We start from the raw sequence: 13,918 nt of genomic DNA on the forward strand, positions 1-13,918 counted from the left end.
TTCTACAATTTAAGTAGCATTCTTTGGGTCTACAAACTGCTTTCTTGAGATACTTTTTTCCAAAGCTACTTTGGGAGGGTAACACATTAAAACCAGTACGTGTTCATGAACTGTTCACTGACCTGGGTACCTGGGAGGGAGGAAGGAGCACAGAGGGTTAAGAGCAAGGGTGATGGGGTGTGGTTGCAGACAGCTTGGGTAGGGACCACTCCTGGCTTCAGAGTACAGGTGGTTGCATTTGGAGAGAGGGTTGAAGAGAAGCTCAGAGGTAGAAGTAGAGGTCATTAGGTTGCTGAAGTCCCCGAGGGCAGTGTAAAGAAAGGCTGTAGCAGCCAGAGCAGGATGCAGGACCCTGCAGACTGACAGTTTGGGGGTGGGCCACAGTGAGCCCTACCCCTTATGTCTCCCCAGGGCTCTAGTTCCTGTCCCTTGCAGAGCCCAGAAATGAAGGTAGCTCCTGAGGCTCCTGTGCCTGGCCCTTGTCCAGCAATGGCTGCTGGGAAAGAACCCACAAGGATATCCCTCAATCTGTCTGCTGGGGGGCACCCTAGCCCCCACCCTGCACAGGTGCCCCAGTGGACATGCCTCCCTCCTCACTCCCCAACAATTCCCCAATGCATGGAATAAAGTAAGGGACAAATATAAAAGGGGCATAGGCAGTAGGGTTTGGGTCTGCTTCTAAAGGCGTGGCCAAGTGCTCCAGTCCCTCCACATTTGAATAGAGATAATAACAACATGTATCCACCCCTAGTAAATGAAATGTCAGGAACCATTCTAAGATTTATATAGATAAATTCATTTAATCCTCACAACACTAGGACATGTATATCTATACATAAAATTTTACTATTCATCCCCATTTTACAGATGAGAAAACTGAGGCACAGAGAGGTTAACTGCTTGCCCAAGAGCACAGTGTTAGTAAGATGGGATGCAGGCTTAGGCCATCCTACACTGCAGCAGTGCACGCTTACCCACTGGGCACTCTGCCTCTCATGCCCTCATCTCTACCAGGCTGGGCAGGGAGAGGTGAGAGAAGCATTTAGTGGCCACCTGCTCTGGACCAGGCACTTGACAAAGACGTGTATGCTCCAATCTCAGGAGAACCCAGTGAAGGATGAGCCATGATCCTCACAGTCCACATGAGTAAGCAAGACCAGAGAAGGCTGATTATCTGCCAAGGCCACACAGCCCAAGAAGGGGTGGAGCTGAAATCCAAACCTTGGCCTGAGCTCTGCCCTGCACGTGCTCCCTCTCCAACCCCCATACGGAGCTGAAGAGAACAGAGACCAGGATGAGAAGGCTGGAGAGGGGCACTTAGGTGGTCCTCAGGCCTAGCACCTGATCAGGCTTCCCAGGGGTCCATGGGAATCTCCAGACCTCCTCCTCAACCTTGTGTGGCAGGGGAGGGGAACCAGAGAGGCAGGGGACTAAGTCCTTGAAGATGGGCCACTCCACTGCTCCTGGGGCAATAGCCTGAGGCTGGGCCACTGGGGTCTGGAGTGATGTTCTATGGGGTCCCCTACCCCCCCCCCATTGGCTGCCAGGGACCAGGGCAGGATGGGGGATGTTTCCAACCCCCTGCGGTCTCCAGCAGCACCTCCTGATCCTTGCACTTGGGTAAAGAAGGATAAGGCCTAGACGGGGGCACCTCCTCCAGAGGATAAGGGCAACAACCAGATGGCCAGGGGGGCGAGGTCGGGAGCACTCAGGGCAGCCCAGGGCCCAGAAAGCCAAGGATGGTGGGGGAGCCACCAAGGGCACGAGCTGGGACGGAAATGCTGCCTCGCCTCTGACCCAGCCTCTGCCAGCCCCAAGATAGGGTCAAGGATGGTGGGACAGCTCAACTCAGTGGCTCAGGCAGATGTACCATGGGAAAGGGAGCAGATGCGTTATAGGGAGGGCCCAGGAGTTTCACTGGAGTAGACGCCGCCGGTGCAGTGTGGCCAGGAGTGCAGCTAGGAGCACCCCAGCCACAGCCACCCCGAGCCACGGAGCCCAGGGCGAGGTCCTGACCACCAGCAACTCCTCCAACTCTTCCTCCTCCCGGAATCCTGGGGTGGTGTGTGTCCCAGGGCTGTCCCCCAGGATGGGGGTACTGGGGCCCCCGTGGATCCTAATGGTGTCCTCCGACTCGTACTCGTTCTCCTCCGGAGCGTTGTCAGGCCCCACGCCCAGGGAGTTACTGTGGCTGATGGCGAGGTCTGCGGAGCAGCCCGAGAACGGTTGGCTGTCCATTCTGGATATCAGCCTGCCAGGCTTGCTCAGCTCCAGCTCTGATCCCCAGCAGTCAGAGCTGCTATCTGGCCATGGCGAGGTGCCTCCAGTGGCAGTACCTGTGGGCCCTGGAGATGCTGGAGTCTCCTGGGAAGGAAAAGGAGGGACTGGAGGGACTGAGGATGGTGGGGGACAAGCCAGGTTGGGTGGCCCCATTCCCAGAACAGGCCAACCCCTCAGTTCCCAGCCCATAGTGCTGTGAGGCAACCCTCTCTTGGGGACTCAACTCACTGATGGTACAGGAGGACAGTGGGGGAGGAGGGGACTAAGGCCCTGCAGGAGCATCAGTGGTGAACTCCTCCAGGGCTGAAAGCTCTACTCACTGGCCTGCCTGTGAGCTCACTCCCACCCCAGGGAGCACTTGGTCATGTGTGGCCCCATCTACTTTGACATTATGCCTGGGCTTGATGGCCATGAAGCAGCCACAGGGTCAGAGGCTGGGCCATGCACCCAAGGGGCCCCATGGACTTGGTTCTTCCAGACATACAGCAGCAGTAGGATTAGACGTGCAGGCTCCGAGCAGGCAACTGTGGAGGCTGCTAGGGTCAGAGATGGATGGGCTGGGACTGCAGTTTGTAAAACCCTGGTCATGGTGGGGCAGGCCAGATATCCCAGTGAAGAGCAAGGCATCGAGGCAAACAGGCGACCCTGCTCTACCCCTCAATGTTTCCTCACCTGCAAAATAGTATTGATGAGCTTAAAAGGGAGCTGTGAGCTCTAAATGGGTTAATGCATGTGACCAGTGGAGGTGACCCAGCAAGCCTGACCCTCCTGAAGCATTCCTACTTAAGAGCTCTAATGATTATTATTACTCTAAAGGACATGGTGTTAGGTCTGGATGAGGCTAGGTCTCAGCTGTCTCTATGCCCTCAGAAGAAGCCTTGGACCAGCCTAGGCTGGAGACAGAATGGAGACTGGAAAGGGTCCAAGGAAGAGGCCTGGATCACTGCTAGGAGGGGCGAGGACTCACCTCCACGAGTCTGTTGCTGTTCCTGATGGTGGGCCCTGTGTTGGCAGGCAGCTTTCTGGGCACTGTGCACATATGTTTCCTGTGGTCAGGCACCAAGCCAGTAGGCACTTTGGGTGGCACCATGCCAGAACGCACTGAGTTGATGGGCAATTTGGATGGTGCTAAACTGGTGAGCACATTAGTGGGCATTGCACCAGGGGGCTTCAAGCTGGTGGACAACTTGGAAGACACTGTGCTGCCAAATGCTGAGTTGGTGGGCACCTTGGAGGGCACTGTGCTGGCAGTCAGAGAGTTGGTGGGCACCCCTGCCCCGCTGGAGCAGATGGTATCTTCAGCCTGGTCAGCAGCACCTCCTGCAGATGCCAAGCCAGTGGAGGAGGAGGTGCCAATAGATGGAGCTGACACTGGGGGTCCAGGCAAGCGGCTTGCCCTGGGGGTAGAACGGACCAAGGGCTGGAAGGAGACAGTCGGAGACACAGGCCCATAGGATGATGTGAAACTGGACACCATGCCTGCAGGTGGCAAAACAAAATGAGAAACACAAACCCACAGGAGTGTTATCCTAAAATCACAGTGGCCTTGGGATCAGAGGGCTGGAGAAGGGTCTCTCTGCCCCAGCTCACACCATCCCTATTGCATCCAAGCCTCCCAACCTCCTACCCATGGAGGAGTCTCCACAGTCTCTTTGGTTCCCAGGGCTGAAGGCCCAATGGTTGCAGATAAATCCTTGGTCCTGTCCCTCCTCAGTCCTTGACGTGTTCTCTCACAAGAGCAAAATGATCCCTCCCTTTAACAGGGTCTAGGAGCTTGAAAATCATTATTAATTTTCCTCTCTGCTTTTTCTTCTCCTGCCTAGGACACCCCCCTTTCCTCTTGTGTCTGCCTCTTCCATCCTCTCCTTAGACAAGTGGAATCCTGGATGTTTCTCCCACTGCCATCTTTCCTCTCAGCAGGAACAATCCTAGGCCAGGGCAAGAGGAGCAGAATGGCTCTGCTTAGAAGAGCTCACACCAGTCATGTGGCACCAGAGGCCCTGTCGGCCCCCAGTGTGTGCAAATCTTCTAGAAGGCCCAAGGGCTTGGGGGTACAGGGACAAAGCCACCCCTGGGAGGAGAGTCTGAACTGGGGGAAGCAGGAGGGTGTAGGTGGTGATGGTCCATAAAGGCAGCTACATAAGGATTCACCATGGAACTCTTGAGAACACACATGCCTGGCCCTACAGCTGACAAAGGTCGGGAGTGATTCTGATGTCCACCACCCCCGTCCCAAAGCTAACACCACAGAATCTCATGGGACCTATGTCCATATTCATACTGAAATCAAAGTGCCCTCTGCCTCCCTGGTCCACAGCAGCATTTCTTGAAAAGATGTTCCACAGCAAGCTGACAATGCAAAGTGCAAAAGGATACTTGGGTTAGAGTTTGGTGTGACAGGAGCATGGAACACTAAGGTGGCTTCTCTGAGCTCCTGTGTCTTGTGGCTGTTCCGTGGGCACTGCGGGCTGGCTGGGCATCACTATCATGTGGAACACAGTTTGGGAAATAGTGGTGCAGAGATGCCAGCCCAAGAGATCAGAGTAGATAGCACTATATTCCTGAGATGTCTGATGTGAGGGTCCAGGCCCTTGGCTGATGAAGAACATACTTCTTCTGGGGGCTGAAAAGTTTTAGTGATTCACTGGGAGCTAGAGACCCCTTTAGGGTAGGGCAGTGCTCCCTGACAACAGCTGGCCCAGCCCTGTACTCTTCTTGCACTGTCCTCCAGGTCCTGGCAGATCCCTACATAGTCCCTTTGGTATAGTGCAGGCATGGCCCTAATTCACTTCTACCTGTATCCACGCCCTCTGCAATGTGACCTTGTCAGTCCTCTCATGTAGGGATGGAGTCTATCTTTCTACTCCTTGATGCTGGGCTGGCCTTGTAACTTGCTTTGTCCCACAGAAAGAGGCAGGAGGAAAACTGTGCCAGTTTTGAGCCTATGCCCCAGAAGCCCTCTCTCCCTCTCTCAGAACTCTGCTCAGGTATATGAAATGGGCTTGACTGCTAGAAGGTAAGAGACTCATAGAAGAGAACTGAGGTGCCCCAGCCAACAGCCGTAAACAGCTTATGTGTACACTGATGTGTATATAAGAGGGAATTCAGCCCATCTCAGCCAGCCCAAATTGCTGACCCACACAATCATGAGCTAAGTAAATAGTCGTATTTTGAGCTACTAAATTTTGGGATTGTATGTTACCAAGCAAATACTAACCAATATGCCCTCTGAGGAACTGGGTTGTTCCCTGGGGTGAACTCATTTCCCTGGGGAATACCACCTTTGCCTCCTGTCCAAGAAAACCAGAGGGGCAACTCTAACCCTTACCCTCACTGGGAGGTCAGAAAGGCCCTATAACTCAAGAGTCCATGCATACCTGCTGTGTGGGTAGTGCCCAGTTCTGTGTCTTGCTCCTGATGTCCACTGCAGGTCAGAGGGCTGAGGGCCACCATGTCAGACGAGGGCTGCAGGGGGCCACCCAGCCTCTTGAGGACAGCCCCAGAGCTGGGTGGCTGTGGGGCTTTCTTCGAACTCTGCACGAAGGAATATATGAATAAGGCAGTTGCTTCTCCCAGGAGCTGGCAAAGGGCAGCTTATGTTTGGGACGGCTCCTACAGGCCACAGCCCATGCCATGAAGCACAGGACCAAGGAAGCCCTTGCCTCGGCTTTGGTCATTGCCAGAACTTCTATCTGCAGGTGACTTTGAAGCCACCTCATAGAAAATCATCCCATGGGGGGTCCCTATTCATCTGTCTGGCCCTAAAGAAAGGTCCTCATCTTTGGGGCCACTGCACAGACCCCTTTCTTAGGCTTCAAGTCTAAGTGGTGTCTCCTGGACACCTCACTGCCCACTCATCCTATCCCAATAGAATCAGTCATCTTAACCCCCAAACTTTACTGGCAATGATTACAGCTCCAACCATCCACCCCTTACCCCATCACCTCCTGCTCCCTCACTCTCCCTCATCTGGTCATCCCCTGATCCCTTGACCCAGCTCAACATCTCACATGGACCACTGCAAAGACCTCAGAATTGTGACCTCACAGCTGGCTGATGACAGAGGGGTGGGGGCTGCCACATAGTGAAGACCTGGTTGGCAGTCTGGGAGCTGGGGCAGATCCACATTGGGGGAGCCCTGGGGTTCTGAGCAGAGATTAGGCATGATTTGTGGGGGACTGCCGGAAGGCTGGGTGAGCAGTAGTGGGCAGATGGGAACACAAAAGCAGGAGGCTCAAGGTAGATCGTGAGGACGCACCTCTCCCAGGGACTCTGGTGGCTCGGTGTCCTGGACAGGCATAGGGTAACTTGGCTCGTCCTCTCTGTAGCCATTGCAGGGGATGCTGGGGGCCACAGCAGGTGTGGAGGGCCCTGGAACCCCAGCAGAAACTGATGGCCGCTCCAGTGGAGATGGGGGGTGGTTCGGATTCCCTGAAGGACAAAGATATTGTGATGTCAAGGAGGAATTGGGGTGCTCTCAGTGACAAGAGAGGCCTGGGTGCTCCTAGAACTCCAGGTCCATGGCTCTCAGTCCCCCACAGCATCAAACTCTATCCTGACGTGGGCAGTACTCCTCAGAGGAGACCAGCTTCACAAAGCAGGAGGCAGGTATCGGAGGGAGAGTGGAGATGGAGAGGACAAGGAGAGGTAGGAGGAGCAGTGGGGGAAGGGAGAGTGTTGGGGGCACCTCGCAGGCCTCTCACCACCCAGACTGTGTCAGCAGTCACCACTTCTCTGTCCCCAGGCATTCTGGGACACAGTGGCTTTCTTCTCCTCCTCGTGGGTGGCTTTCACCACTAACTGACCCCTGACCTAAAGCTTCCTCCTCAGCCCCTCCCCTTTGCCCCCACCATACACGCCTGGCCCTACCACAGCTGTTTTCATCTGGGGGAATCACTGGTAATCTCCACAAATGAAGAGATGAGTTAGAAAGGAAGGAGGGGAGGGAGGAAGGGAGGGGGAGGAAAAGAAAGAAAGGCAAACATGGGGATATTTTAAGGCTGTAAATCTGAGCAGTGTCTCAGGAATTGTCTCTAGTCTGAAATATATATAGGGCTGGTGTGAATTTTCTTCCTGCCTCAGCCCCTGAGACCCTGGCCTCAGCAGACCCCCTCTGAGTACTTGGCCTGGCAGGGAGCATTGAGAGGGCTTTGAGGGATAACTGGGCAGCTGGCGGGGTGGGAGGCAGCTAAGGAGGCTCTAGGGGAAACCAGTGGGAGGGGAAGAGATGAAGGGAAAGGAAGGAAGGAGCCCATGAGGAAGAAAGAAGAGACAGTGAAGGGAGGGGGAGAGAAGAGATGAGCTGAGAGAGGAAAGGCGAACTGAGGGAGAGTAGACAGGAGGAAATGAGAAAAGCGTGGAAGGCAAACGTCACAGCCACAAAAATTAGAGGAGGCTCCATTTGCTGAGCACATGGAAGGTGCCCAGCCCCAGCTAAGCACTCAACATGCCATCATCCCATGGTATCCACTGCAGCCCTACAAGGTAAATGTTGCCATTAGCCCCATTTTACAAAGAAGCCTGAGACTTAGGGAATGAAGGAGCTTGGCCAAAGGGTTAATAAAGATTAATAAGTGGCAAAGCAGGGATCTACACTCAGGTTTGTCCACTGCCCAGGAGTGATGGGAGGGAGGGTGAGAGATGAAGACAGTAGGTATGGGGTGAGAGGAGAGGGAGAGTGGAGGCCAGGGAATCAGATAGGAGTTCCAGAAGAAGGGCCAAGGTGGGAGGCTCACGTAGCAGGTTGCTCTGGTAGACTCGGTCCACTTCATCAGCGAGACTAGACAGTTCACAGGCCCTCAGTGCCCCAATGAAGGAAGGCACCCAGCCGTTCCTCCGCCGAAGGCTGTTGAAGAGGTCCCAGAGAGTGCCCTGGTTCCCCCAGCGCTCATAGGAGGCCCGCAGTCGGTCCTGAAAGACACATCCCCGCCACCAAGCTCAAGCCTGGTAGCCCTGACCCCCTCCCCACTCTGGAGGGGACAGCTGCAGATGGAGGTACCTAGAAAGCTACAAGATGGAAGCAATCATCTGAAACTGAGTCAGAGCCCAGGACAAGGCCAGAGTTTGAGCCCAAGTTTGAAGGCCCAGGAAATAGGCCTTACTGTGTCCCAGGCTCTCTGCTCAGGGCTTTGCGTGAATTATCTTATTTAATGCTATTATTACCCCTACTCTACTGAGGAGGAAACTGAGGCTTAGCACATGCAAACAAGCAACCAGATAGCAGAAACAAAAACCCACAGAAAACATTACTGCGGAACTAAATGGCAAGGTATTCCCACAAACACCAAAATACAAGAGGGAGGAGCCAAACCCTACCAGCCACAAACTCACACACCACCGGTATCTGCATGGAGGAAGCAGAGGGAGGCCTCGGGGTTCAATGTGGGGACAGCTAAAACTGGGAGGGGCCAGGCTCACTTCACTAGGGGCCCACAGCAAGTGCTGAGGGAGCTAGCACAGTCTGGCTCCCAAAGACTCTCAAAGTTGAGCCACAAGCTCTCTGCCAGGATGGGTCCCATGACTAGGAGACTGCAATTGAAACTAAACAGGAACAAGGACAAAAGAGATAAAGAAAAAGAAGGTTCCGATGAAAGTGGGTGAGGGGTCCCAAGCCCAGAAATCTCAGTGCCATATTTTGGAGCACTATACCAAAATGACACAAGAGGGAGCTCAGTGAGGTTGGAAAGGACACCCTGAGCCACACTTCATTCTGAAAGTTAGAAAACCGTCAAGGATGGGAAGCAAGATACAGACAACAGAGAAGGAAGGAGTTGGTCCTGGCTTGGGAGAAGCTCTGAATTCCACAGCCCTGCCCCCAGTCCATGCCTGGTTGTCACGCCCTGGCTCACCTGGTCACTTGTTGTGAGGCAGGACAGGTAAGGCAGAATCTCCAGAACATGAATATTGCAAAAATTGCCGTGATGGTTGCGGATATACTGATAAGTCTTGTCCTCAGCAAACGTCATCGCTGTCCGGGTTCTGAAGTGGCAGAGGGCTCTGGCCTATGAAGGGTGGATGGACTGAGAGAGAGGAAAAAAGACTGGAAGAAAACAGACCACGCATGGCAACAGAGTTGGGAGTGGAGTTGGACAAAAGGCAATTCTCTCTTTCTTTTTCAACTCTTTGGAATTTTTGCTTTTTTCTTTAATCATCCTATTTTACTGCCTAAGTCTCAGAGGCCCTCAATGAATTTGCCTAAAAACAAATTGGTGAAAAAAAAAAAATCAGATCTAGAAGACCTAGGGCCCATTTCTGCCCTGCAGGTTGGTCAGTGTTGGGGAGAGCTCTGGCTCCTGCCCCATCATCCCCAGGTCTGAATGTGCCCCTAGCTTCTGATAGCAAAAGGGCACCACCTAGAAGTGCTGCTCCTTTGGAGTATACTGAGGGGGAAGGGGAGGAGAGGGAGGAGGAGGAGGAGAAAAGGGAGGGAGGATGAGGGGTAGGAGGGAGAGGATGGGGAAGAGGAGAAGGCACCCAACATAATAATAGGATCTATCCTATTCTTACCGTGAAGAAAATGAAGTACCAAGGAATTAAGGGGACTTGCTAGTGAGCAGAAGAGCAAAGAACTGAGGTCTTCAGGATCTGGGATCAGGTTCTTCCCAGAACATGACTGCAGGCCCACCATTACATTAAAGCTTGCTACACACATTTTTTTTTAATTTTTTAAAAATTTATTTATTGGGCTTCCCTGGTGGCGCAGTGGTTGAGAGTCTGCCTGCCAATGCAGGGGCCACGGGTTCGAGCCCTGGTCCGGGAAGATCCCACATGCCGCGGAGCAACTAGGCCCGTGAGCCACAATTGCTGAGCCTGCGCGTCTGGAGCCTGTGCTCCGCAACAAGAGAGGCCGCGACAGTGAGAGGCCCGCGCACTGCGATGAAGAGTGGCCCCCGCTCGCCGCAACTGGAGAAAGCCCTCGCACAGAAACGAAGACCCAACACAGCCATAAATAAATAAATAAAGTGTAAAATTTATATAAAAAAAAAATTTATTTATTTTATTTATTTTTGGCTGTGTTGGGTCTTCGTTGCTGCACACGGGCTTTCTCTAGTTGCAGCGAGCGGGGGCTACTCTTCATTGAGGTGCACAGGCTTCTCATTGTGGTGGCTTCTCTTGTTGCAGATCACGGGCTCTAGGCGCATGGGCTTCAGTAGTTGTAGCACGCAGGTTCAGTAGTTGTGGCTCACAGGCTCTAGAGCTCAGGCTCAGTAGTTGTGGTGCATGGGCTTAGTTGCTGCGCGGCATGTGGGATCTTTCCGGACCAGGGCTCGAACCCATGTCCCCTACATTGGCAGGCAGATTCTTAACCACTGCACCACCAGAGAAGCCCTACATACATATTTTTTCGGTAGGAGGCTGAGTTCCACTTCTGGGTGTGACTTCAGGCAAGTTATCAGCCTTTTCCAGGCTTGTCCTCACCCCTAAAATGGCTCAGAGAGGTTGTTTTGACAATACAGTAGTTCAGCCTTATAAGCCTGAAATTTAAAAGTACCCCCAATACAATCAATTGCCACAGGTTGCTTATGTAGCACTTAACACAATTTTCAATTATAGATCTGTTTGTTTGCTTGTTTCTTATTTGCCTTTCTCATGGGAGAGAGCTGCAGGGAATAAGACAGACAAGATCTCTGCCACCATCCAATTTACATTCCACTGGAATGGGACAGATAACAAATCAGAAAACATATACATAAATAAGAATTCCAGACAGTAATAAAGGTTACAGAGAAAATAAAGCAGATGGTGAGACAGAGCCCCTGAAGAAGGGCATGCTGCTTGAACTGGGATGGGGAGGGAAGCTTTTCTGAACTGACATTTGAGCTGAACTTGAATGTAAGAAGATCAGTGTTTTGGGCAGAGGGCACAGCAAGTAAGAAGTCCTAAGGTGGAACAAGATTGGCATGTTTGAAGAATAGAAAGTAGATTGGAGTTGTCCAGGTTTAGAAAGCTAGGGGGAGGGGCAGAGTTCAAGTCAAGGAGGGGCCAATAATGTAGGGCATTATAAGAAGGGACTTTGGGTTTTATTTGGAGTGAAACAGGGAGCCACTGGAGGGCTCTGAGCAGGAAAGGGAGAGGATTTTATTTGATTTGACTTATTTGATTTATGTTAAAGACCTCTGTGGTGGTTGTGAGGATCCTGGACTGGGGAGGGGGCAGGATGGAAGCAGGGAGACAAGTCAGGAGGCCACAGCAGGGAATACATGATGGGTATGGCCAGGATGGTAACCATGAAGGTGACAAGAGGTGGCTGGATTCCTGGTATTTTGTGGATATGGGAGGTGAAGGAGAGAGAAGAATCAAGGCACTAGGTGGATGGAGGGTGCCACTTAGCAAGCCAGAGAGTCTGGGGGAGAAGCAGTGGTGCAGAGAGGACTCCAGAGTTCCATTTTGAACAAGTGAAGCTTGAGATGCTATTGGATGTCCAAAGTGGTTTTCAGGGAGGGAAGTGGGCAGAGGAGAGAGGGGCAGGCTGGAGTAGAAACTTGGATGTCAAGCTTGGGTGGGACCTCTAAGAGATAGTGCTGCAGAGTAGAGAGTGCCCAGAAGCTCTTGAGGCCACCAGTCCCCTGCCACATGGGAAATGGAGCAGTAGTCCTGCCTACCTGCAGCCCACCAGCCTCATAGCCACATGCTGCATGACCTGCTTTACCAACCACCAGGTGCTACATTCCTGGTGGGGCGAGTACCAATGACAGAAATCAAGAGGATCAGAGAGGTGGGGCGGGGTTCCTCTGAGCCTTCAGAAGATGAGCAAAGAACAACTCTGTGGTGGTGAACAGATCCCTCCTTCCCTCCCATGGGATCCAGGGAAGTACCAGGAGAGAGTCAGGTGATACATTCTGTATCCCAGCCTCAGTCTTTGAGGCAAAGAGTTTGGGGAGTATGGGTGTATGTAATGGTCCAACCAAAAAGAAAGGAAGCCCATATTTGTTCACATTTATTGAGGGTCCACTATAGGCAGGCACATCCTAAGTTTCTTTCATTTAATTCTTGCCACAATCCCAAGAGGACAAGCGATGCCAAGTTGCACAGCTGACCAGTGGCCTAACAGGATTTGAACCCAGGACTTGCTGCCTCATTGCAGCTCACCATACACCTTGCAAGACTTAGAGACCCTTGTGGCCAGTGAGACTCACACAGCCCCCTGCCTTCAAGCCCCGGGAGGGGCCAAGGCCACTGCCTGGGTGAGGAGGGTCGCTAAGTGAGAGTGTGCCTGGGAAGGTGCACTATTTAGCCCCTTCTCTTGCGAGATATGGAAATCTTTCGGACACGTCTGAGGACTTTCTAACCCTGCCCTCCACAACAGCCGGGTTCTCAGGTCCTTCCAGATGTCCTTCCAGATGTTTTTGAGCCTCCAAACGGAGAATGTCGGTTTTGTTTTTTCCAGTGTTTTCCAGGCACCTCCTTCCGGTCTCAGGTAAGATGTGGGCCGGAGAGTTCCTGACCGTCGCGTCTAGGAGAATTCTGACCCGACTGCACCAGAAGCTGAGTTCAGAGCGCTCCACCCTCCCGGAAGGGGCGAGGCCTCACAGTCTCAGCTCCTATTCCTGAATTCCTGGGCCAGACCCAGGTCCGCGGAGGACCGGGAGGCTGTTCTGAACAGGCGTCACCACCGAAAATAGCCAAGACCCAAGGGAGGGCGGCAGTCCGCGACCCCCAAAAGCGCGGCCGCCAGAGATTGGCGCACCCGGGCTAGGCCTCGCCTGGGAGTTACCCTGGGCCTGTGGGCAACTGGAGAAGCTCAGTAGCCAGCGCCCTTCTCCTTCCGGCCCAACCTCCCCTCCAGCCCGAGCAGGCGCCCGCGCCACCCACCTCCCGAGCCCCCGGTGCTGGATGCGGTGCGCGGAGCTCTCGCTGCCCGGAACACCCTGTGTGTTAGTACCTGCTCTTCCCGGCTCCCCGCGCGCCCCAAGCCCCGTGCGCCCCAGCGGACTCCTAGTCCCACTCGGCTCCTGCGCCGCGGACCACCTCCCCGAAAGGCATCTGTGCGCCCTGAGTCCAGAGGACCGAGCTCCCAAGGTGGCGATCTTACCTTGGGTAGCCACGACCCGGCGACCTGCCTCCAGTCGCGGACAGCCGGGAACCCTCCCCTGCAGGGAGGGAAGGGCGGGGGGTAGGGCCGCGCGGCCATTGGGCAGACAGCGGGGGCGGGCACTTGGCCTTGGTTTGCGGGGCCTCGAGGCTCTGGACGCGCGCTCGGGACAGACCTGGGTTCCTACTGCATGCGCGGAAGAGCAGATGATCTTTCCTTCGTCGTCTCGAGCAACTTCCAGGGGAAGCCCAGGGTCTGACTAGAAACCAAGTAGAAACCGTGGTGGGCTCGATCCCGACGCTTCCCACGCGAGGCTACCCCCTCCTTCCGCCGAGTAATTTGAGGGGTGAGGGTCTTTATGTAGTTCGCTCCTGGACGCCCAGGGCCTAAGCACACAGTCAGTGCTCAATAAATGTCCGGTGTCACGCAGAGTTCACAAGGGTATGAGTGCCCAGCCAGGCGACACTCATTCTGGACCTGAGGAGGCAGGATCGGGGCATGTAGCTGTATGCAGGGCAGGGGCGCCAAGGTTGGCTCGCCCGGCTCGCAGGGTGTGGGCCTTGAGTGCTGCGTGGGAAAGGCCTCTCCGCTCAATGATTTAGGGCA

General features: G+C 53.9%; 1 protein-coding gene across 4 annotated transcripts; it reads right to left on the minus strand.

Annotated features, from left to right (window-relative positions):
* Nucleotides 1-1,265: 1,265 nt before the first annotated feature.
* MAVS (mitochondrial antiviral signaling protein) lies at nt 1,266-13,432 on the minus strand. 4 transcript variants are annotated; one of them, XM_057529105.1, is made up of 7 exons: nt 13,313-13,432; nt 9,129-9,281; nt 8,016-8,190; nt 6,539-6,711; nt 5,658-5,814; nt 3,509-3,759; nt 1,266-2,364 (listed from the first exon to the last, which is right to left on the minus strand). In XM_057529105.1, exons 1-7 carry the CDS (start codon nt 13,409-13,411, stop codon nt 1,915-1,917), a joined length of 1,458 nt encoding a protein of 485 aa, XP_057385088.1. In that variant the 5' UTR covers nt 13,412-13,432; the 3' UTR covers nt 1,266-1,914. The 4 variants fall into 4 exon arrangements, with proteins under 4 accessions (XP_057385088.1, XP_057385086.1, XP_057385087.1 ...); XM_057529103.1 differs by having other exon boundaries at nt 3,248-3,759; XM_057529104.1 differs by having other exon boundaries at nt 3,248-3,759; nt 9,129-9,299; nt 13,313-13,403.
* Between the last annotated feature and the right edge of the window lie 486 nt (nt 13,433-13,918).

This window comes from Balaenoptera acutorostrata, chromosome 15 (genome assembly GCF_949987535.1).
Source record: "Balaenoptera acutorostrata chromosome 15, mBalAcu1.1, whole genome shotgun sequence".
In the NCBI taxonomy this organism is placed as follows: domain Eukaryota; kingdom Metazoa; phylum Chordata; class Mammalia; order Artiodactyla; family Balaenopteridae; genus Balaenoptera; species Balaenoptera acutorostrata.

Bases quoted from the DNA above. Each gene is read 5' to 3' on its own strand.
- MAVS (XM_057529103.1), bottom strand. From the start codon at position 13,411: ATGGCCGCGCGGCCCTACCCCCCGCCCTTCCCTCCCTGCAGGGGAGGG. The intron at 8,191-9,128 runs GTGAGCCAGGGC...TGTGTCTTTCAG, and splicing joins GCCTCACAACAAGTGACCAG to GACCGACTGCGGGCCTCCTA. The intron at 5,815-6,538 runs GTGCGTCCTCAC...TCCTTCGTGCAG, and splicing joins CACCAGAGTCCCTGGGAGAG to AGTTCGAAGAAAGCCCCACA.